General features: G+C 39.7%; 1 protein-coding gene across 2 annotated transcripts in view; it reads right to left on the minus strand.

Annotated features, from left to right (window-relative positions):
• Grm1 (glutamate metabotropic receptor 1) overlaps positions 1-16229 on the minus strand; it is a 359348-nt gene extending 343119 nt beyond the window's left edge. For both annotated transcript variants that reach the window (XM_028777784.1, XM_028777785.1), the window contains exon 1: positions 15224-16229. In XM_028777784.1, the coding sequence (XP_028633617.1) occupies positions 15224-15923 (700 nt within the window). In that variant the 5' untranslated portion in view covers positions 15924-16229. The remainder of the gene's footprint in view (positions 1-15223) is intronic.
• Between the last annotated feature and the right edge of the window lie 8339 nt (positions 16230-24568).

Here is a 24568-nt window from a genome sequence, read left to right on the forward strand (position 1 = left end):
CTCCTCTCCTTTTCTCTCCTCTCCTCCTCTTCTCTTCTATCTTTTCTCTCCTTCTGAACTAAAAGGATAGCAAGAGTGCCAGTGTGCCCATTAGACCTAAAGCATAGATTTGTAATAGAACAAAACACATTCATAATTTACTGTAGTTACCTGTTACCAAATGTTATTGAAATCTACAAAGCTGGATTCAGTTCCAAGACCTGTTGCCTAGCACACCACCCTGGGAGTGTGCTTATAGAATAAACTGGTGAACTGGGAGGCTGATTGACATGAAGCTGAGGCTTGCCCTTTAAGCCAACCTACAGAGACTAAGCTTGGAGGAAAATCAGAGAGTGGGCAGAACATATGAAGAGATGAAGGTAAAATGATCAAGAGAGGCTCCAGGGGGTGTAGAGAGCAAAAGCAGGCTCCAACAAAAGACTTATCTCACATAGTAACTGTATGCAACCTTTTACAAGTCATCTAACCTAGAAGTTTCCAAACCAGGGATGTTAAAATGTACCTCCTTCAACACAAAACCTGTTGTAGATCTGGTCTAATGTTACTTATGTTAGTTTGGTCCCCAATATTGCAGAGTTATCCATCTGCAGGTAAGACACTGAGGGACCCTGCCCCCAGTTGGTTTTGATTGGTAAATAAAGTTGCCAGCGGCCAATTGCTGGACAGTGAGACAGAGGCAGGGCTTTTAGGATTCAAGAGCAAGGGACTGAGAAGGAGAGGGAAGGAGAGAGCTGCCATGCCTGAGAAGGCAGGACTGAGAGACAGCCAACATGCAGGAGCCAGGGAAGAGTGATCCCAGGGAGCTCCCTGACTAGGTCTAGGGCAACAAAGATGAAATATAGATCTTAGTAAGTAATAACTTGGGAATATTGGAGGGAAGATGTTAGCCACGTGGAGGTTTGGGAGTGACCCAGCCATTGAGTTATTTAAGGCATATTAAAAACATAAGGCTGCATGTGTGAGCCTTTCATGAGGGAACCCAGAACACTGGGGTGGGCAGTAGGGAATGCTCTGCTACCACTGAAACAATTTGAGTAGCATTAATTGGCAACTGCAACAAAACCTATCTTTTTTTTTAATGCTGAACAGTGGCAGTTGCTTATAACGTGCTGGGAAATGCACAGGTCAGAAAGCAATTATTAAAGAAAATGAAGGAACTAAGTTATACTGTATTCGAATGGGATGCAACTCACTGTGTTTGATACAAGCTTCATGGTGCCTCTCAGTCAGCAGGACAGAAAGAAGGGTGTGGCCAACTCTTCAGTGAAGAGACTGAAAGACACGAACTCACCTGCCTAGTCATGGGATACTTGTTGGACTAGGCGATATGAAACCCAGTCCTCCCATACCGTACAACCCTCAGTGATCATTGGCACCAAGTCTAGGTGAGATACAAGGTTCCACATATCAACCTTCATACACAGAAAGAGAATACTAGCATACAATGGTTTTAACTGACAATAAATATGAATTTTCCACAATTATGAGAAAGGTTAAAGGTGAACATTATATTAAGAAGAATCCGCCCAGGAAATAGGAAGGTAATTAAATTTTTCTTTGTTAGATTACACTTTTACGAAGAAAAACTAAAAGAAAAATAATGTATATAGAAGTCAATACAAAAACAAATGCTTCCAAAGTTTCTGGGTTTTGAAAACTGAGTTAGGAGTCTGGCATTCTTCTTTACACCATTAAGAAGGAGGAATCCATGGGAGCTCTGATGTCATCAAAGCCCTCAAAGTAAAGAGTAAACTGAAAACAAAGCTCTCCTGACCTAACCTGGAGGAGCACCTACTCAGTAAGTGCCAGGTGAAAGGCACAACTGCTCTAAACGCTGGGAAGATGCCGATGCACAAACCCAAGCTGAGGCCTTATCCTGCAGCTGTTCACACCTGACCAGGAGTGATATTCTACTTCAGGGAAAGATGACCTCCTGAGAGGAGATGCTCATATATCCAGAAAACCGAGTAACTACAAGGCCACATACAGCAGTTATTTGCATTATTTTTTAAATCATTAAAGGGTTAAAAAACAACAAATAGATAAAAATGTTAATAGGATTTTTGAAATAGGTACATAATTAAAGACATTTTTCTCTTTAATTTAGAGAACAAAACATCAGATATTATGGCATTTGACACACAGATGACTCTGAAGGAAATTATTCATAAGTATGTGTCATAAAACATGCATATTGTCATCAAAAGCTCATAAGCACAAAGAACTGTTCACAATGTGGTCCAGGGACCAGCACCTGAGAGCCTATAAGTAAGTAAAACCCTTAGATCCACCCCAGACCCACCAAGTCAGAACCTGTGCCTTAAGAAGCTTCCAGATGATCCATCGACACACTCCAAGTCGCAGAGAATTCTTCTGGTACCTTGTTCTGCACCTAGAGAGCCTAAAAATAGCCTACTGAAAGAGAGTATATAAGCACTTCAAAAATTAATCACTCCCTTGATTTTTCTTTCATTTTTAATAAGCAATTGCTTTCAAGTAAGATTTTACTTTAAAATCACAGAGCAAGGAGCTCACACACTGAACTTAACCTGAGCATGCACCAATAGGGGAGTACTGAGCCAAGCACGGCCTTGGCAGGAATTGAGTGACACAGTCCTGCCCCTAGGACAGGGACCAGTGTGAGTCTCCACAAGTTCCATGGCTGGCACAAGGCTTGTTTGTGTAATAATGTACATATTTTCTAGACCCACTAGCAGTAGTGGATTCTTTCCTTCCGTGGAATGTCCACCCTGTTAGTGTTAGTGAATCCCTGATAATTAGAAGCATCACAGGTTGAGGGTGTGGCTATGTCTCAGCAAAATGACAAACACTGGGACCTTCAGAAAAGCTCTTAATGCTATAGGAAAGAGCTCGAAATACATGAGTTCAAAAATATATCATTTCTCAACTATGCAAAACTATGGATGCAATATGAATTACATGAGGGGCTTCACAAATCTAAAGGAACAAAAGCAGCTGCCTGTGAGTCAACTTGTCAGAAAATTACTAGGAAAAGAGATAAAGAGACTTAGGGCGTGGTGGTCGCAGGAGACCCCGCCTAGCTAAGTTTTTTGTTTATTTGTTTGTTTGTTTGTTTGTTTATGGTTTCAAAGGCGAATAGATTCCTGAGTTCAGTATCAGCCTAGGACAGAGCAAGGTTAGGCTCAGGTGTGGTGGAAGTAGTAATATTAGGGCAGGGTCACACTCAACTAGTTTATCAACTGTGCTTAACAAAGGCAGGTAGATCTCTGAATTCTTTTGCAATGTTAAGAAAAAAATGTATGCTTACTGTCTCATAAGAACCAAAGGGCTGGTGTCATGCAATGCTGATTTATGAGATAATTTAAAGGAAAGCCTGTAGTAAAATGACTGGATTGATATGTAAAATAAAAGACTGGACCTGTGTTCTGCAGGAGATGAGCTATCCAGAGAAACTTCCAGGATTAAAAGAGAGAACTGCTTGGAGAACTGAAACAAGAAAGCAGTATGTGGACAGAAAGATCTCTTAGAACAGCAAGCAAGCAGAATATAAACAGAGAAATATAGCAGACTGGAAAACCTGTATCAAGCAGAACACAGGTCATCAGATTGAATCCACGATTTGACTTTGAGTCATTCTTTTTTGCAGCTCTCAGAACCCCTCTCCAAGTCAAGGCTAGTCCTTGGCAGAGAAGGGAAAAACGCATAGTTTCCAATCAGCATTTCTAGCCTACTACCCCAAAGAGTAATTCAGCTCTTGTGTACATTAATGCACAGGCCCTCCTCTGCCTGTTGTTTTAATTTATTGGCTATCTATGACAAAATAAAGAACTATTTGGTATTTTTGATGTGTCATCATCATCATCATCGTCATCGTCATCGTCATCATCGTCATCGTCATAATACTATAGTAAATCCTGCAGTCTTTGGTTCAAGTGAGGATGATGTAGAAGATTGCATTGTGGGTACTGACTCTACTTACATACTCAATAAAGCCAAATGTTAGTTGTGGTAGTTCGAAGACGACCATCATGCAGATATAGCTGTGATTTGTAGCTTCTACATGTCATGAAGTACCAGAGGCCATTTCACACTTGGAGATGAAAAGGCTAAAAAGTTAGACAAAATATTTCATTTTTAAGTTAACTTGCTTTTTCTTTTCATAACTTCGTGTATGTGTACAATGCATTTTGATTCCTCTTATCCCCCACCTCTCTTATCTTTCTTCCAATCCTGTTCATCTTCACTCTTCCCAAGCCTCTCCTATTTAATCTCCAATCTTCCCAAACCCTTCCCATCAGTGTAGGCCACCAAATATTTCCTTCAATCATTTCCTCCTCTTCCTCAAATGTAGCTCCCCTCCCACTCTGAGGTATGACCATGGAACGATGGCCACACAAGATCTCTCCTTGCTTCCTCAGCAGCCTTGCTTCATGAGTTATCTTAAGATCTTTCCTGCTCAGTCACTGCTTTCCAGAAGCCTTTAAAACTGCTGCACCTTTGCAATCCCATGGGGTGTCTGTGCCTCTCTACTTCCCATTGTGCCCTATACTTTCCTTCTTGGGCTTTCTAGGGATAAGATGGCATTTCATCAGGATCTACTTTCTTCTAGCCTCAGCCCTGCCAGTGGATTTAGAAGGCAAGGAATACTGGAAGGCTTGAGGCTAGGCAAAAAGGAAGACTTCTTGCTGTGGTCCCTCACTATTCATGTTGAATAAAGCTTAAAGCCCCATTGTGGTAGTATTCAAGTAGGGGCTTTGGGGAAGTGTGAAAGTTATGTGGATTCTGTCCTCCTGACCAGACAAGTGCCTTGCAAAACGGTGAAAGAACTACTGTAGCTCTTCTCCCCCTTCTCCCCCTGTGTCTTGGAATGACATGAAGTTCAGCACTCTGTCAGATACAGCAAGTCATGGAATTAGAGAGCATCCCTGACCAGACTCCAAACCTCCTGTAACCGTCCTCTTGAACTTCTCAGCCTCCAAAACTGTGATAATTAATTTATGTTGCTTAAAGCCAGGCATAGTGCCTCATTCCTTTAATTCCAGCACTTGGGAGGCAGAGGCAGATGAGTCTCTATGAGTTTAAGATCATCCCCCGTCTACGTAGTAAGTTCCAGGCCATCAAAGGCTACATAGTGAGACCCTGTCTCAAAATAAATAAATGAGTTAATTACTTAATGTTGTTTATAAGTTATCCAATTTCAGTTATTTTGTTATAGTAGCATCCAAAACGTAAAAGCACACTAGTACAGGACATTGTTTTTATAGTGCCTTTCTTGTCAGCTTGATTTACATCCAATCCTCTTTTCCTCTAGGTTTCACAATACCTAGATTTTCTGGTTCTTCATATTTCTCCTTCTACCTTTCTATATTATCTTGCTCATTTTTCATTTCCCCTGAAGTTCTTCCCTTAGCTGTCTTCCTTCTTCATTTTGCTTCTTGTCTCTTGGCAGTCAAATCTTGTGTTGTGGGTCTACCCTCAGTGTCCTCTGACAAATCTCAAACCTACCTCCCTTTCCAGATATTGAGACTATAGAATCTCTTGGCTTCATTTTCCCGTAAATGCATAAGACTCAACCAGCCTACATTTATCTCATATTTGGTTCTACAAAATGCTGTACTTAGAGTTATTCTAGACTTCTTTCCCTTTGACCTCTCAAAACTTCTCAAACAGCAAATCCTAATTTACCTACCCTGTGTCTTTCAAGTCTATCCTTTCTTGTATCTTTCCATTGACACTACCTTTATTGAAACTCTTAACATCTCTTAACTGATTAAACTATTAACTAAATTGGTTGTGTTTCTCCACCACATATTCCAACCAATCATATCTTCCTTCCTTGTTTCCTTTCATACTCTGTAGTCTCCAAAGATTTCACAGCACCATTTTCTAAAAAAAAAATATTGTCCCCATCTCTCTATGCCTGAGAGTCTTCATTGGTTCATCATTTGTGTGTTATACAGTCTGAGTCTGAATTCCTCGGTTTGATGAGTGTATCTCACCATGACCTAGACACATCTTCCCTTCTTCACTCCATATTCTTCTTAATTAGCAATTTTTTTAGTTCCTTGGATACTTAATTTATTCAATATCAGTGTTTCTACTCATATTACTCCTCATCTTCTCCTGATGGAGTGGACCATAGAAGTTACCTCCATTGCAAGGTCCCTGTAAATCCTTTTTCCTACTCTTTCCCTAGACACTCTACTTTCTGTGACCTGCCTACATACTACCTGTTCCTACTGCCATATTATATAAGTAGAATGCTAATCACTACATGATGAGTGAAATAGGAGGACTATTGTCCTCATATCCCTGTTTTTTAATCACTATAGCAGGCTTCTGGCACAGAGAAAGTACCCACTAAGCATTCATTTTACTTAGAAATTTGGCCACAACTTCTTCTTTACCAACAAAGCAGTACTTGTTGACAAAAAGGGAAAATAACAATTGGTCTGCTTATTTGTTCAGAAACAGAGGACTCAATTTGTCTGTGGTAAATTATTTTCACTATTTCAATACCTAGCATCACCTTAGGAACGTTACTAAAAACTGTAAGCAGCCGCCCTATTAAACATGCAATTGACAATTTGCTTATTGCTTTTTTTTTTCCTTTGCTTTAAACACAAAATAGTATGAAATATGGCAAGCACTTGGCTACTCAGGAGGCTGTAATCAGAGGATTGCTTAGTTCAATAATTCCTGGACAGCCTGACCACAGTCCCCAATAAGTATGTAAATAAATAAATAAATAAATAAGATAATAGAGAAAACTTAACTGGGTTTGACAAGAGCCATGGAACACACTGACTCACGAAAGGGCTTACACTCAAGGACACGGTCAGTAGATATGATTATTATGAAAGGATAGAATTGGTCATGCAGATCAGTGTTAGAAAATCATCAAAACATACTTTTCTCCTTATTTTTACACCCGCACCCCAAAATATCCTCATGACCCCTTCTCGAAGGTTCATCTTTGCTAAGTGACTCTTAATTTCAGTTAGTAGAAAACATGACAATAACAGCATGTAACATTTTATTGAGCTCTCCTGTTGTGTCTCATCCACACAATAAAATTATGGGATTGTCTTTTGTACCTCTTACCCCTCATGGATGAAAAATAATGACTGATTTCTAATTTCCTCAAAATACAAATTTATATGGAATAACTACTTAGAATTAAAAATTTTCTTTCTCTGAAACAATGACATACGATGACCTACCTACGAGCTGGTTAACAAGCACCAATAACAGGATAGAGTAGCTCAGATGTAAGACCAGAACTAGACCAAGTAAAAGGAAAAAATCTAGATCCTTCATGGATATGAGGACAGTTAGAGCAAAAAACTTGGGAACAAAGGAAATAGGAAAAGAAATTGCTGTGAGGCTCCTTCTACCAACTGACTCAGAGGCAGACACTCACAGCCAAACAGTGGACTGAGCTAAGGAACTCTTATGAAAGAACAGGGGGAAGAATTGCAGCCCCTAAGGGGTTAGGAAGACCAACAGAATCAACTAACCTGTACCCTTGGGGCTCTCAGAAACTGAACCACCAACCAAAAAACATACATGGGCTGGACCTAGGCCTCTCTACACATATGTAGCAGATGTGCAGCTTGGTCTTCATGTGGGTCCCAAACAACTGGAGCAGGGGCTGTCCTGTTTCCTGTACATAGGATATGTTCTTCTAGCTGGACTGCCTTGTCTGGTCTCGGTGGGACAGGAAGTGCCTAGGCTCTCAGAGACTTGAAGTGCCAGGGTAGGGGGATATCTCGAAAGGCCCCACCTACTCAGCGGGTAAGGGGAGAAGGGAATGGGGGAAGGATTGTGAGAGGGAGCTGGCAGTGAGTAGGATGTAAAGTGAATAATAAATAAATATCAAAAAAGAAAGGAAGAAAGGAAGGAAGGAAGGAAAGAAGGAAGGAAGGAAGGAAGAAAGGAAGAAAGAGGAGGAAAGAAGGAAGGAAGGAAGGAAGGAAGGAAGGAAGGAAGGAAGGAAGGAAGGAAGGGAAAGGAGGGAGGGAAAAAGGAAGGAAACTGTGCTGTTTAAAGACTTTGTTATTTGCAGGTTCAAGTTCAAAGTAGAGCACATTTTGTAATACCATGGTGCCAGAATGTAGTCAGGGAAAGAGGGCTGTTGGCATGAAGACAAAGGACATGGAGTTCATTTCAACTAACCATGAAGATAAAGACTGTATCAATGAATGCTATAGTCATCTAAAACTAAACAGGTGTCAGCACTGGCAGGATGGCATTCAGCGGGGAGAATGGGTTTGCAGGATATAGTGGCATCTCTCAGAAGTTGATGAATTGCAGCAGCATAGTTGAGTACAAAGAAACTTGGTGCTGATGTCAAGAATATCACATGTGGGCAGTCTACAAGGATGGGTCATGTGAACTTTAAATAAACACGGCTTTAATCTAAGTTACCTCAGGCCGTGCTACCAATGAATGCCATGGTCTTGGATGTATCATTTATATTAATGTGTGATCCTAGTTTATTCATTTGAAACATGAAAATATTTCCTAAAATCCATACCAAATTCTGTGCTTTTAACCATGAATTTCATTTCATCTTCAGATTCTGGGTTTAGGGTCAAGCATCCAGATACTGTTAACTAGTTTCTGTTACTTGTTCAGTACTGATGAGCTGAAGAAATGTCATGTCTCTGGTAGAAGTTTAATAAAGGTAATTGAATGGCAGATATATATTCCAGCTTCTTATTTTGCAAAATACTGTGGTACAATCAGTAATACAACATTAACATGATTCTGTTTACAAACAAAAGTGAGACGCATACAGTGTTTCCCATAGTCTTTTGGGCATCTGTTTCAGAAAGTGATCAAATGTGATTTTTTTTTTAAATCCAAGGGCTTATAACAACTTATTTATTTCTAGTTCTTCTAATAGTTTAAGACTCTTTATGACAATAATAGCAATAATGATGATAATGGTTATTTTTATTGTTATTTTATGTTCTTAACATCTAGAAAAGAATGTGATTTAATAGTCACCTCATTCATTGGAAAATTTAGTTAGAAAGGAAATAAGCTAGATATGGTGCCCACTCTTCTAACAGGTGTAAGGTTGAAGTAAGAGGATTAAAACTTGAAACAGTCTGGCTACATAGTGAATTCTGGACACTATGGGACTCTAACATTAAAAGAAAAAGAACTGTTATTTGGTAACCACAGAATTTGTGTTCCTCAAATTGTTTTGTTTTACTTGCCAATTAAGGCTTTTATTTGAATTGCTTAAGGATTTGTTATAAAATTAACTATGGTTTCCCAATAGTAACATATTGGCTATGAAGTTAACAAAAGAGAAAAATCCTAAAATCAATACACGAGCAATTCTTAGCACCAAGTTTCTTCTTGAATCGATACATTCCTTTCATAAAGACATTTCTATTGTTTTTGTTATAACAGTACCACCCGGTTAAAAAAGCAAATATTACCGTAAGAATAAAACATATATTTCATGTATGTTAAAATTTAAGGTGTGGACATTTATAAAGAATTGTCAAGAGCATATGAAATAAGTAAATATTTCTACATAAATTCAAAATCTGATCATAACTCTCAGAGGGGTGAGACAGAGATCATTTTGACAAGGCTTTATATCCTCCCTTCAATCTGGTTTTTTTCAGTTACAGTTTCTATGGAAATTGACAACCATGGTGAGATGTTGCTTCCAATGTAAAAATCAGAATAGTACAAACTATGAATTTCATCCCCTTTGGTTGTATATACTCAGCAAACTACTGTGTTCTGATTTCTCCCACATCAGTTAACACTCAAGACAGTTCCCCACAGGCATGCACACAGGTCAAACTAATCCAGGAAACTCCTCATTGGAGGCCTTTCTCTCAGAGGATTCTAGGCTGTGTCAAGTTGACAATTAAAGCTAGCACTTAGAAAATGGGTTTGATAAATACAGCCAATATAAAAGAAAACAAAGATAAACATTCAATGGTATCGACCCAGGACTATTTGGAGTAAAAAATGTATTTATAAACTATATCCAGACACAAAATAACACCTGATGTTTATGATTACTTTGTGTATTCAAATAAAATGTCTAGTTCCCTTTCTCTAATAGAAATTTGAAGATTATATGGCCTGGTTTACAAAAATCGCTTTGTAAAATATAGAATACAAAAGATTGGGGTTTGAAGAAACCAATGCTTGAGCATAAAATATATAGGTGAATGAACTACAAAGAAAAGAAGGTTCTGCATGGATACAAATAGCTTTAGTAAAGTCACAGATTAAGTGCCTCTCTGTCTTTTCAACTTTCTCTTGCTAATGGCAGGTTCTCTTTGAATCAGGTTGAATTTGGGTTGGGCATGCTTTACTTGAAACCCATACTGAATCATGGCAAAGTCCTCCATTACTTGACCTTCATGTTCATAAAGACTCAAGGAATCCAAGAGCAATGACTTCTGTCTTTAGTTTTAGTTCCCGGCCCCGACTCACCACTCCAAGCAATCACACCTGTTTATTTTCCTACTCATAGACTTTTAATGCTTATGAACCTTTTACAAGTGTTATATTCCCAAATAAAATCTGAACCAAAATGCCCTTGTCTCCAACTAAAATATTTTTTCAGTGTTTCCTAAACATTTACAAATTTGTGTTTACAAATATCTAAACTGCAATAATTAGTATCTGACTGTTGATTATTTCACAGGTGGCCAATTCCACCATCTTTAGACTATAAACTGCCTGGTAACTGAGACTTCTCTCAAAACCCTACAGTTTTTATATGCGAATGGTCACATGTAGTTGACTGTTGCAATGGTTCTTCGTTTAAACTGTACATAGTTATTTAAGTACCTACTACGTGGTATGGTTTGGAATGGAAGGACATACTCTCAAGTCAGTTCACACCAGCCTAAGTAAATACTGGCAGTATCCAGGAAGCAGTTCAGGGTTTAGTGTCTGTTATTACCACCTGACAACAAAAAGCCAGAATGCTCAGGTGAATTAATGTCCCAGAATGACTTCTACAAAGTCAGATGTAAGGAAATAACTTTACATTTAATTGGAAAGCATCTACTCTTGAATATAATAGTAGTAAATAGGAACAAAAATTAACAGATGCTTGGGGATAGAAGGCAGCAGGATATGGCTATTGTTCATAGCACAGAATTTAAAGAAACGGAGATATTCATTTGTATAAGATCTGCTTGAAATCAGCAATGAGTATGAGGAAAACAAAAGAAAAAATAGAACAGGTGAGCAGATGAATTGGTGAGGAGCGGATTCTCTGGTGATAAATTTCACCTAGAAAAGAAATCTGGGTTGTCTCAAATGACTCTTAGTCATCGAGGCAGAAAGGTTAGAAACTTCAGGGCGTCAGCTTCAGGTGGACCAAGAGTATGTGCGCAGTTCTGCTTCTGAAATTAACTCCTAAGTCATCTCGCTGAAATACTTACCACATTAAACAGTCTAGAGCTTAAACAAGGGAAGTGTGGTGATAGGTTTAGCATCTTTAACTTGTTGGTCTAAATAATCTCTCAAGACACACATATTCCTTTCAATATGGTAAAATAGAACAATACATTGGAAAAACTTCCTAAGAAATAGATTGTAATCAAGACAGTAAAGGTCTAAAGATGCTGGAAAATGGATAGAAACTATGACAGTAGATACACTCAGGTAGAAGTTAGTATATGTAAATTTGTGGGAAAAAACATGCTTAAATTATGTATCATGGTTAAGGATTTTCCTCTAATACAATGAGATTTTAAATTGTTTTATATCAAATGGAAAAATGTTCCTAAAAAAAGAAAAAATAAAGTCAAATATGGAAAAGATGCCCCAGTAAAGGCCAACTGCATACAAAATGAAGGTACATGTCAGAAGAAATGTGACACCACAATGACACCTAACTCAATAAAATGTCACCTTGACATAGATATTTGCAGAATGGGTCATGGACATTAAAGTCATTGCTTTTCTGCCTACCTAAGACAAAAGTTCTTAAACAAAAGTCTCAACGCAACTGAAAACAAATCCAATCCTAAAGAAAACCTGCTGAAGCTATAAACTCAAAGAACACCTCAATGAACGTTCTTAAAGCTTTGAACTTAATCACCTGAAACTGTTACTTTTAAAAGCTGGTTTGTACAGCCTCTTGAGATGATTGATTTGACTTCTGCCCAGCAATCTTTGTTCCATCAGAAGAATGGAATAAAATGTCCTTGGCAGAGATAGTCTTCTTAGAAGTGGCTATTTTAGTACTCTCCATATCGCATATTTAAAGACACACATTTCAATGAGCATCCATAGTGGGTCTGAATTTTATTGATACATAAACAGGTCTGATGCTCCAATATCCCTCTTCCCCTACAGCCTCCCCAGTGTTTAGGAAACAATCAACAACTGTTTCCGTGGCTTCCGCTGAAGGAACTGTATGTGCACTGTGTCCCTCATGTCAGTTAAACTGACAGTTGTCGAGAGAAATTCAGTACAAATACTGGAAGCTTGAGAGCCCAGTAAAAGACCATAACTACTAAATTCCAATGGTGAAAAACAAAACAGAAAAGTACTTCAGAGCTTATTTCAATGTGAAACAAAAATGACAATTTAATATAAAACAACTTGGACAATGAACAGACACACCCCATCCTAAGGATGCTAGTGTCGCTGTTTCTGATGTGAATTGTACTAGGTTTGTTCCTAATAAAAGAAACAGTGGTAAATTGACTAGTGAATGGCTGATTTGGGAAGGAGAGGTAAAGGTTGCTGGAGGCCCCAGGATTTCTAAGCTCCAAATTGATATATTAGACCAGCAGTCTCCCTCACTGAACAGTCCCCAGATGGCAGAGACAGCCCTGGTATGTGGTCTTCACAGCTTCTTAACAGAAAACTGTCACCAGCATGTGACCCCATCAGCCTGAAGGCAGGAAAATTACTATGTGAACCAAGGAAGTTCCAACCACAGTCCCTGAAAGGCAGAAGGTAAAGCTTCAGGAAAAATAAAATTTCAGTTAGTCCTCACTTGAAGGAGCTCAAACAAAATTTCTTTGGAGGTCAAAGAAAACAAAAGCAATTTGGTCTTCACAGGAAATACGTGTTGTAGAAGGAGAAACCAATTCCCATTAAAAAGAAGAAATAGTGTATGTAAGAGACAAAGTGAGGGGTGTAATCTTGATAATAAATGCCCAAGTTAGCTCTGATGGGGCTATGTGAGCAACACATGCCATGGAATTAATTATGGTGTGGAGACCCAGTCCTTGACATACAACACCAATCAGAAGGCAGAGAGGAAACAAAGCAACCCAAGCTAATACACAGGGGACATCAAGGTATGTACTTCCACAAATAAACTAGCAAATCCAAGTCTAGTTCATTTCCAAAACATGATCTTCCTCTCAGAAGACAATAATGATTATCAGTCATTTTGGCAAAGCAGCACTTTCGGAAACCAGACTTAAGAGAGGAGGGCCTCCTGTTGGTTTCCTCCCCCAAGTAAAACATGATACAATGTGAAAGATAAATCTGTTTATAAAAATGATTACCAGATCCTCCTGAAAAAAAGAACTCATATTTCTGATACTGGTAACCAATTACTAAGGTCAAGAGCAGTAGGCATACTAAATATTCAAGCGAGTCACACTCAGGCTGGGTTTGACTCTTCCTGGCTGCTCATTCTCTCCAGTGCTGACAGCTCACACACTATAACTTGGACTTTCAAAAGGCTCTATCTAGGCATCAGGAGATGCTATAATAACCAACATAGTAAATTAGCATTAAGCCTTAAAATGTAAAGAATTAACTGCTGAATTTAAACCTTGGTTTAAAGAATTTGTGTCTAAAAGACATCTGAAAGGGCATCACTGAAAACCAAGAATCAGGAAACATAAAGGTTAGTGTTTCTTTTTCACATCAGCAAAGTCTGGAATCACGTGCAAATCCGTATGACTTTAGTTTGTTTTGAAAACTCTGTTCTCTTTATCAACCAAAGCATCTATTACATTAAATCTACAACCATTTTAATAACTGAATATTGAGCATTTTCAATGAAACTATATCTATGTCCTTTCTTTACTATTTTGACTTAATGAAATATGACTGTAATACTTTTCAATCTTTTGTTCATGACAAATAAACATTTGTGAATTGTTGTCTTAGAAGTTAATTTATAGCCAGGTACTCAGTTTTCTTATAAAGCCTCTAGAGAAGTTAGAATCAATAAACTAAAAAAACCTCATTATATCCAAAACTCCATATAACCTTTAGTGAACATAGGAGAGAATCTTTAATGTAAAAAGTCTCCAAGAATTCACATCTATAATATTCTGGGGGGAAAAATTACTCAGGTCAGACAACTTCATTTTTTAAAAGCCATTTTAAATCTGATATCTGCTGTCCTTTTGTTGGAGATTTCTAATTGGTCTCTCCTTAAATTCTGCACAGCAGGGTTATGACGTTGAATACTCTAAACGCAAACTCAACTCCAAGATATTCTCAGCAGCATTTCTCGTATAAACAACGTAATTGGAAGGGAGGGGTGTATGATTTTGGCATACAAAGGAAGGGGAATAAACAAATAGTTTCAAATATTTGATTTTTGTATGCAAGGTATTCCAGAATTTAAAATGAGCCTTTCTGATATCCTGCAGAGGATGAATGGATGCCCCGTTCCCAGGGAAGTTTTGTGTGTATGACCAGGAACATCAGAGGACAATAGAGCATACCTTCAGCTACGACAAAAATAAAACTTACAAGCTCTCCTTTCAAATCCACAGTAAAAGACTGGAAGTAGGGTATGTGTGTGTATGTGTGTGTGTGTGTGTGTGTGTGTGTGTGTGTGTGAATTACTCACTTTTATTAGCCCATTAAGCTTAGGAAACCATTGACCACTCATTGAAGGGAAATACAGTACCTCTATCTTAGACCAATATCCCTACCAAATACAAACACAGACTACCGGGGTACACCACCTTAAGATCTGTAAGTCAAATCTTCAGCTGGACACCTTTGCATGCAATTTCCATGTCTTTTCTTTTTCTCCTACCCCAGAAACACTCTGGAATATGGTTTTACTGCACTGTAATTACCAGAGAAAGAAGATAAAAAAGCTATGCCTAGGTGGGCGTGCACTGCGAAGGGTAAAGTCAGCTTCCTGCTGTGCTAGAAATAAACAGAGACTACATTCACTACGCTCCTGGACACAGACCACACAATTCCTTGGCTCTTGGTAGTTTTCTTCCCCAAATATAGTGCCTACCTTCTGTGTGGACTGCAGAGACATAGGTCCAGTTGTAACGCTTGACTATGTCAAGCATCGCCCTTGCCTGCAAAGTGTCAGAAGGGACCACCCTCAGGAAGTATTTGTACAAAGTTTTGTCGCTCAGGTCTATGCTTGTGGCAGAATAGGCAATCTGTGGGATGTCGAACAACTGGAGAAGATTCTGGACTTGAATGGCCACAGAGCTGGAGCCAGGGCCGATTACTCCAGCAATAGGCTTCTTAGTCCTGCCTGGGGGTAGGGTCTGGCCATCAGGCAGGCAGCGGTTCAGCCCATCCTTCTCATCTCGGATGGAAATTAGGGAGTCTCTGATGAACTCGATGCTCTGTTCCAGAGCCACCGAAGAGTGCCAGCAGGAGTCCCGGATCTCACTGCCCAGAGTGATGTTGGGCAGGAGCACTGGGTCCGCGTTAATCTTATCCAATGTGTGGAACATGGCCTCCACCCTCTGGATACCATACTGTTCTCTGATCTCCCCACACTTCCTTTCGGGTACCTTCTCGGCTGGAGGCTGGTGATGGACTGAGAAGAGGGCTCCGATGATGACATCTCCGTCCATTCTCGCCACGGAGCGCTGGGACGAGGCACCTGCCAGCAATACTTTTCTGTCAGGCATCCTAGGCAAAATGGACATCTCCAAAAAGATCACTGGGAAGAAAATCAAGAGGAGCCGGACCATTGTGGCGAAGATGCGGTCCACCGCGGGCCAGCCACGTTCCCACGCCGGTCCCGCCTGCAGGTTCCCAGCGCAAACAACCCAGACGCCCGCCGCTGCCTTTTGCCGCTTCGTGCTTTTGGCCAACACAGCTGGTTCAACGCTTTCTCTGCCTCCACCACCGCCCCTCTCCCCTCCGCTTCCTCCTGCTGGTCCTCGACGACCGCTCCCACACCCTGGGGGCGTTCTTCTCTGAAAATCAAGTCGCGTTTTTTCACTGGTGCCCGAAGGTGTGTGGATCAGGTGTGCGTGGCGCGTTAGTGGCCGTGAGCTGGACGCTGATGATGGAAAGAAAAAAAAGAGAGAGAGAGGGAAGTCAATGCCGGGCTACAGGAGAAATTGCATTTAAACTTCAGGGTCTGTGATCCTAAATATTGTCCGGTCCGCTTCACCTCAACACATCGTTCAAAAACAGCTAGAGGTAGCTCTAGTCAATGACGAATGTGTGCCCTGCTTGCTTGCTACGCTTGGTCCTGAGAGGTGCAAAGCCCTGCTGACCCACCCCCTCCTCCAGCCTCAGGTCCTCTTGGTTCCTCCAAATCTACCAAGCTTTCTCAGGTGATGGGGGCAGCAAGGGGGAGAGAAAAGAAAAGCGGGGAGGAGCTAAGTTCTTCAACCTCAGAGAACTTTCCTGGGTTTGGAAAGATCAACTTTTTTCCCAGAGGAAAATTTGGGAACTCTTTGGGAGGTAGAAGCGTTGTTTTTAAAAGCAATGCAAACAATGGGAACACCGTTTACTTTAACACTTAAGGGTTGAAGAGACCCTGACACACAGTTTTAGTAGTAAATGTAAATGCGACAGCTTGTGAAAAAGCCATATTAGTTACTAAGGCAACGCCTGGTAGTCTCCCTGTGTTGGGGTTTGCTATGTTGCACCCCCTAAGAAATGAGGCTTATTGTAGATGTTCAAGGAAGAGTGCAGAAGGTAACTTGCTTTTCGAGATGGGGTTAAGGAAGAGGAGGGTATCCTGCATCCGCCTATGTATCGGAACCCTTGGGGCTTTGCATCACTGTAAGAAATGGAAGAAAGGTAGCTAGGCATGGGGGTCACTGTTGGCACAACCGCCTGAGCCACTCCACGGTCAGAACCCTGGACAGCGCTTAGAGCCAGGAAGCGACACCTTGCAGCGCCTGAAAATTCTTGACCTCCCCTTCTTCCTTCGCATTCTACACACACACACACACACACACACACACACACACACACACACACACACCCTTTCTATCGCTTCTCTAGCATCTCTCCACCCTCATTCTATTCGCCTGGCAATTCTGCAGCTTTATACTCCATCCAACTGCTCTGGGGGTAGAAGCACCTGCGGGACTGAAGTTGGCTCCCTCTCCCGTCCCTCCCCATCCCTTTCTCAAGGTGAGAGTCAAGATGAAAAGGGGGCAGCGGGGAGCAGGCGGAGAATGAAAGCTCAGGAGGCAAGGCACAAAAGGGGGGTGGGATCAAGCCAGATGCCCAGCGCTCCTCACTGCTTCTCAGACATGCAGGACTCAAAGAGATAAATGAACGAAGATCCTCCTAGATCCAGGAGAAAATCAGATAGATTAGATCAGTACCTTCCTTTGCCGGGTGGGCTTCACCGCAGGAAGCTATATCCGCTCACCTGTGCCAGTTTGGGGTATGTACTCCAAGACCTACCTGAGTCCGGGTAGACAGAGCTATTGGTCCCAGGTCAGAGGACTGCAGCCGCCCTCGGTTCGCAGACACCTCAGCTCTAATCCAGACAGTGCAAGGATGCGATCTGGGCTGTACACTAGTGCCCTCTTTCTTCAACACTATTATACCGCAAGGGGAAAAAAAAAACCAGGGGGGAGGGAGGTGAAGTCAGAAAAAAAAAAAAGCAGGTCACCCAAGGTTTGTCTAATATCTAATGTATAAAAGAGAGTCATTTGATAAAGTAGGAGGAGAAGCTAGAGAATGCAGGAGCTGTCATTTCTCAACTACTGTACTATCTGTCTGAGAGGACTTAAAGAGGCTACCAGGCGTACAGATAACCAGTAGTGTCTTGCCAGAGGAGTGAGGGTCTCCTAGGCTGGTTTGGGGATTGTTATCCTTTGCAGTTATCTTAGAGACTCAGATTTTTTTCTCTCTTTGAAAATAAGTACCACAACTAGAAAAACAGTGTATGTGTACATCTATCTAAGGACAAGTCTCTGTTGGCAGGTTGCAAAGAGGATGGAAAGAAATTTCATGAGGGAGACAAGGGGAAGAAGGAGTATTGTACGTCCTAAAACAGGATTAGCCAAATATAGAGTGGCAAGCAGCGCCCACCTTTTCCAGGTCAAGATGTATCTAAATTGAGAACAAGAGGTCACATGAAAACACTGGAGTGAAAAACACTTATCCAAATCCCTCCCAGACTGCCAGCACCTTCCCGACAGGTCTTACTGCATGAAGACTGGAAGTTAAATCACATTCCTCTGGGGGGCAGGGTGGCTGAACAGAATGAGTCCTGGTGTTTTTCAGAGGACATAAACAAATGACATGGAGCTTTTCCATTCCTAGTTAAAGCTCCTTGGAGCAGAAACCAGCCTGTGTGGGAGCCCTTGGTCATCCTTGTTTACCTCATCTTGATATTAGGGAGGCTTTTGTGTTGGGACCAAAGGGATGGGGCACATCGGTCCATGCATATCTTCAACTGTGTACTCTGTCAGATGTTGGGAAGAGAAATGCCTTTAGTCAAGAACAGACGGTCTTCCTATTCTGGTTTTTTGTTTTTTATTTCCCTCAAGTGTCAGACATTTCTGAACTGTATTCTTGGCAACCTAAAAAGGATTTTCCTGCCCTCTTTACCAAGAAGAATGGACTGAAGCAAGAATGTACTCTACAGATTAAAAGGTCTCTGTTCTCAGTTCTGGAAAAACAAAAAACAAAACCAACCAAAATAACAAAGACTACCCATTTACTCCAAGGAATGAAGAACAGGTTAAGTCTGGGACTTCACAAATAGAGCAAATTCATTCTCTGAATTTTCAGAAGAGCGAACTAAAACTATAGGATTTCACTTTCTCTAACAATCATTTGAGCTTAAATTTTAAATCATGTCGTTCTGGCTTCATAATCTCTAAACATATTTTTTTCTGAGCTTTTCCTCAGTTGTAATATTTTGTATATGAATTAGTAACTGTATGTACTGGCTACTTTTGTGTCAACTTGATACAGGCTAGAGTCATCAGACAGGACTCTATTGAGGCCTTAATTGAGAAAATGCCTTCATAAGATTGGATTGTATACAAGCCTATAAGGTATTTTCTTAGAAGGTGATTGGTGTAGGAGGACACAGGCCATTGTAGGTGGTACCATCTCTGGCCTGATAGTCCAGGGTTCTGTAAGAAAGCTGGCTCACAGACACCCACCCCCCAGCACACACACACACCCAAGGAGCAAGCCAGTAAGAAGGTTTTTTTGTGTTTTTTGTTTTTTTTTTTAAGATTTTATTTATTATATATATATGAGTTCATTGTAGCTGTCTTCAGATACACCAGAAGAGGGCATCTGATTGATCCCATTACAGATGGTTGTGGGTCACCATGTGGTTGCTGGGAATTGAACTCAGGACCTCTGGAAGAGAAGTCAGTGCTCTTAACCACTGATCCATCTCTCCAGCCCCAGTAAGAAGAGTTCTTACCTGGACTTTGTATTAGCTGCTGCCTCCAGGTTCCTGCCCTGTGTGAGTTTCTGTCCTGACTTCCTTTGATGGTGAACTGTCATGTGGACACATAAGCTGAATAAACCCTTTCCTCACTGAGTTACTTTGGCCTTGGTGTTTTATCAAGCAAAAGTAACCTAAGATTTCCCCCCCAAACCAAAGAGAGCAATGACCCTGAAGTTTACAATTGCCTTCATTATGTGTTCACTGAAGCTCAAGGTCTTTGATGTAACATATTGCTATCCTTAAGAAGACTGTCTACCACTGAAGGAATAATTAAAAGTTGAGATTTAATAGTGTTTTAAAATTAATTTTAGATCCTAAGTTAAAACTATCCACTCAAAGAAGGAAGATAAACTTGGGAATCATCTTCATTCATATCCTGCACATGCACACACATACACTATGCATATATATTATATATAATGTATATAATATATATGTGTGTGCATACACACATACATATTATATATGTGAGGATTACAGATTAATTTCAAATACAGCCTCTTGAAATTGTCAATTAAGTTTTCTTTTTCATTACCTTTTATAGTAATAGATTTTCAAAAGCAAGATACTAACAAGATTATTTTACACTGCTAACAAATCACAGATTAAATATAATATACTATCTTATCCTAATTGCAAGAGGTGCATGAATTGAAAGGCACTGAGTATTAATATTTATTCAGTGCTGATAGGACAGTATATTGCACCTAGCAAATGATTTGTTACTGGCACACAAAAATGTTGTCAGTATTTTGCTTTGGAACTCTATTTAATGTAAGATGCAGTAGTGATTAAACCAAAAAAAATCTGATATGAAAGCTTTTGCCTTGTCTTATTGTATCTTTTGTCACGTTTGGCTGTCATCTCTTGGAGGCCTCCTCCTTTCTGAAGGAAAACAAAGGAGTGGGTCTGGAGGGGAGATGAGCTGGGGATGGGGACTGGGAAAAGTAGAGAGAGGGAAAACACTGCTTAGGGTATATTCTATGAGAGAAGAAGAATCAATTTTCAATAAATAATAATAATAATAATAATAATAATAATAATAGAGTATCTGGTAAGTAGTCTAACATAGATGGCAGGATTCCACATAGTTGCACGTGCTTGCAGTTCCAGTGCTGGAAGGCCAGGGGAGGAGGGTTTGCCAGGAGTTTGAGGTCAGCCTGAGCTACATAATGAGTTCTAGACCTGTCTGGGACACATACAGAGTTATACCTGGGTATTAGTTACTATTCTGTTGCTTTGATAAAACATCATGATCAAAGCAACTTGTAGAAGAAAGAGATTATTTTGGGGTTATGTTTCCAGAGTGCTAAGAGTCCATCATAGAGGAGTGGCATGGCAGCAAGCAGCAGACATGGAAGCAGAAGCAGGAAGCTGAGGGATTTTTTGTTTTGTTTGTTTGTTTGTTTTGCTTTGTTTACATTTCAACTGCAAGAGCAAAGCAGAAAGCAAACTGGAAATAAATAGAAGCTATGTTATCTGAAAACCCTCACCTAGTGACATACTTCCTCTGGAAAGGCCACACCCCCTAAAACTCTCTGTGACAATCTAAATAAGAATGGCCCCCATACACTCCTATATTTGAATGCTTAGCCATCAAAGAGTGGCAGTATTGAGGAGGATTAGAAAGATTAGGAGGAGTGACCTTGGTCTGTCTGTCTGTCTGTCTGTGTATCTCCTTTTTCTCTGCTTGTAGATCCGGATGTAGCTCTCAGCTTCTGTTCCAGTACCATGCTTGCTGCCATGCTCCCAGCCATGATGATAACAGATTGACCCTCTGAAACTGTAAGCAACCCCCAATTAAATGCTTTCTTTTATGAGTAGCTGTGGTCATGGTGTCTCGTCCCAGCAATAAAATATGGACTAAGACACTCTCAACCAGTGCCACCAACTGGAGAGCAAGCATTTGAGTACCTGAGCTTGTGGTAGGTAATTGACATTCAAACAACCACACCCTGTCTCAAAAATAAAATAAAATAAAAACTAGTCTATATGCTGCTGTAAAAATAAATACAACATAATAATATTCATCATGTGAATATATGGTAACAAAACAAATACTGTCCACAATAATTACTCCCTCTCGCCTTACTAGAACACGCATAGTTATCATTGAATTCTGCCATAAGAGGTATTATGGAGGAATAAATCTAGATTATAAGTAAAGATGTTAAAGTTTCCCTATAAAATCAGTCAAAAGTCCAAATCCGTGAAACAAGAAATGTAATGAGAAGAAAAGGCAACAAACACATCAAGTGTGTATTGGAAATTATAGTGGACTCTAGTGGGCATTTTGAAAATTAACATTTACACAGTCGTTGGAATGTAGAAGTGAAGTATACACAAGAGATAATAAACTCATTACTAAAGAGGTAGCAGTGACTGAAAATAGAAATGGGATCAGAGAAGGTCTTTGTAGAAAATTCATTTGTGGAAAATTGATATGTAATGTATTACCAAGGGAATAAAATGGATGTTCAAGGTAGATCAATGTCACATATAGTGACTATCATCCCTTTCCATAAACTACCTTACTTTGTGGACAATGGACTTAACGTAACATTCCTTAAAATACAACACTTAACTCACGAGCATAGCAGGACATTCCAGGCCCCGATGAAAATTTTCAGTTTATTTACTCAGTTTGGTTATCTACTCCAGTTAAATTGAGGAATAAATTGTCATATCAAGACTATATGCTCTGAACAATACATAGATACAATTATATGATAAAACTTCTTTCTTCAAAAAGTGAAAAGATTTTCATAAAATGTTATCAGGAGGATGAAGAGATGGCCCGGTAGATACGAATGTTTCAGCTACTGCAGAAGACCTGGGTTCGATTCCCAGCAACTGTATGGCAGCTTCACAACCACTTGTAACTCCAGTTCTAGGTGATCCAGTGTGCTCTCTGGCCTCTACAGGTAACAGAAACATCCATGGTATATAGACACTCATTCAGGCAAACATTTATATACAGAAAAAAAGAATAAATATATTTTGAGAAAAGTAAACTTGGGTGGTTAATGAAGTAAGTTAACTGTTTTGAGGGATAAGATCCAAAAGAGTCCAAATTGCTATATATTCTACTGATTTATTGGTGTGATTAATTAGGCAAGGACAATACATAGAAATAAAATGGAAAGCATCATCAGCCACCATATGCAGCTAGGAAACAGCAAGGCACTCTCTGCTTTTGCAGATGGTCTAAAAGACATGTGTCTGGATACATGTTGTTCTTCCTCAACCGTCCAAACATTACTATTTGAAGTTCTGAAATAGGATTCAGAAGAACAAGGCAACCATAGTTATTCTGGAAGCACAGTAATGTCTGTTCTTACTTTATGTTGTATCCTATGATATTGGCATTTCTCAATCATGGCATGTGCTCATTCATTGAACAAATGAATAAATGTGCTGCTTTTAAACACTAAAATAACTATTTTCTACTAGTGACTTTCTCTCAGGTTTAAGTCGGACTACCAGGTCTCTTGTTTATCTTTCACTTAGCATAGGGAGAGTGATTTTATTTTATTTTACTTTATTTTATTTTATTTGCTTCTACCTCAACTGTAAACAGATAGTCCAATTAGCATTTAAACTCTTTAAAACCATATTCATACTACACGTGTTGTGACATTTGAAGCAGTGAAATATTTTTCAAACCTGACCAAAAAAGAAAAAAAAAAACCCTTTTTACTTACTGTTCTGCATATGTTAAATTTTAAAACTTATAATGAGAAAGGAATGTAGTAAATAATTGAAACATACCCTCCATCTGATGTTGTAGCTATATCACATGAAACTGCCATTTGAAAATATTCTCAGGATCATTATGGCATAAGATAGAAATAGTATAATAGCCTTAGAAATGGGACAAATGAGACACCAAGAATCTGAAGTTTACCTGAGCATAGGGAAAATCAGAAGCAGGGCTATATCACACTGCCTTCGAATCAAATTCATAAGCAGCATGCGATAAAAAAAAAAACATTCACATGAACTGTGCTACATGATACTTATTTTAACATTTCCTTAAGCTCTGAACTCATAATCTCGACTTAGTAGAAGCTTAAGTAATAAAGACAGCGAGTGTGAATTCCTCTCCTCTGAGCCTTTCATCTGGTGAGGGCACAAACATTACAGGTGAATGTTCTATTTGCTTAAAATAGCCCATCTTTTATAACAGTTCTAATAAAGGCAGTAACCTACTTGCACGGTCTCAGAGCCAACTTTTGAACAATTAGCAAGAAAAGTATCTAAATTTTCAGGTAACAATAAATGCCTTCATTAGGAAAGGCTTTGTTTTACAACTTCATCTATGCGACACATTAAAATGTTGTCTCTGTTTATTACGCTGTGTTGTGTCCCTACTTTAGGAGAAAATCAACAGCATGGTTGTTCTCTATTCAATCACTAAAATAATCATTTACCTAAAACACAATCTTTCTCCTTTCAATTACTTGCCTCTGTACCTATAAGAGATGCTAGTTTTCAACAGAAGAATATCTAAGCTGCTCAACCTGACACCCAAAGTCATTTGACTGTGGACATCTCCCAGAAGGAAACCATGTAACCATACATCTTTTAAGGAAGAAAAGTCAGATAGAGAGCCAGTCAGAAAGAAACTCTGACTTCTGTTTACCCAAAGATGCTAAAGGAGCTGTCAACAGTAAACACATAGTTTGTTGTAGTTGTTAATGATGGTTCATCTTTAATTTTTTTAAATAATTTCACAGCTGTACACAACGAACACTGACTTCTCATACCTCCCACCTTGCTATCAGCTATATCCACCCACCACTCCAGATACAAATATCTAAAACTTGTGTCTATTCATTTTGTTTTGTGACCAGCCAATATTAGCCAGGGTCTTCTGTGTGACCACTATTATGGAGCTATCTATTAGAACCTATGATGGTCAGTAGAGGGTATCCAACTAAA

Source organism: Grammomys surdaster, unplaced genomic scaffold, assembly GCF_004785775.1.
Source record: "Grammomys surdaster isolate TR1022 unplaced genomic scaffold, NIH_TR_1.0 315, whole genome shotgun sequence".
NCBI classification, from domain to species: domain Eukaryota; kingdom Metazoa; phylum Chordata; class Mammalia; order Rodentia; family Muridae; genus Grammomys; species Grammomys surdaster.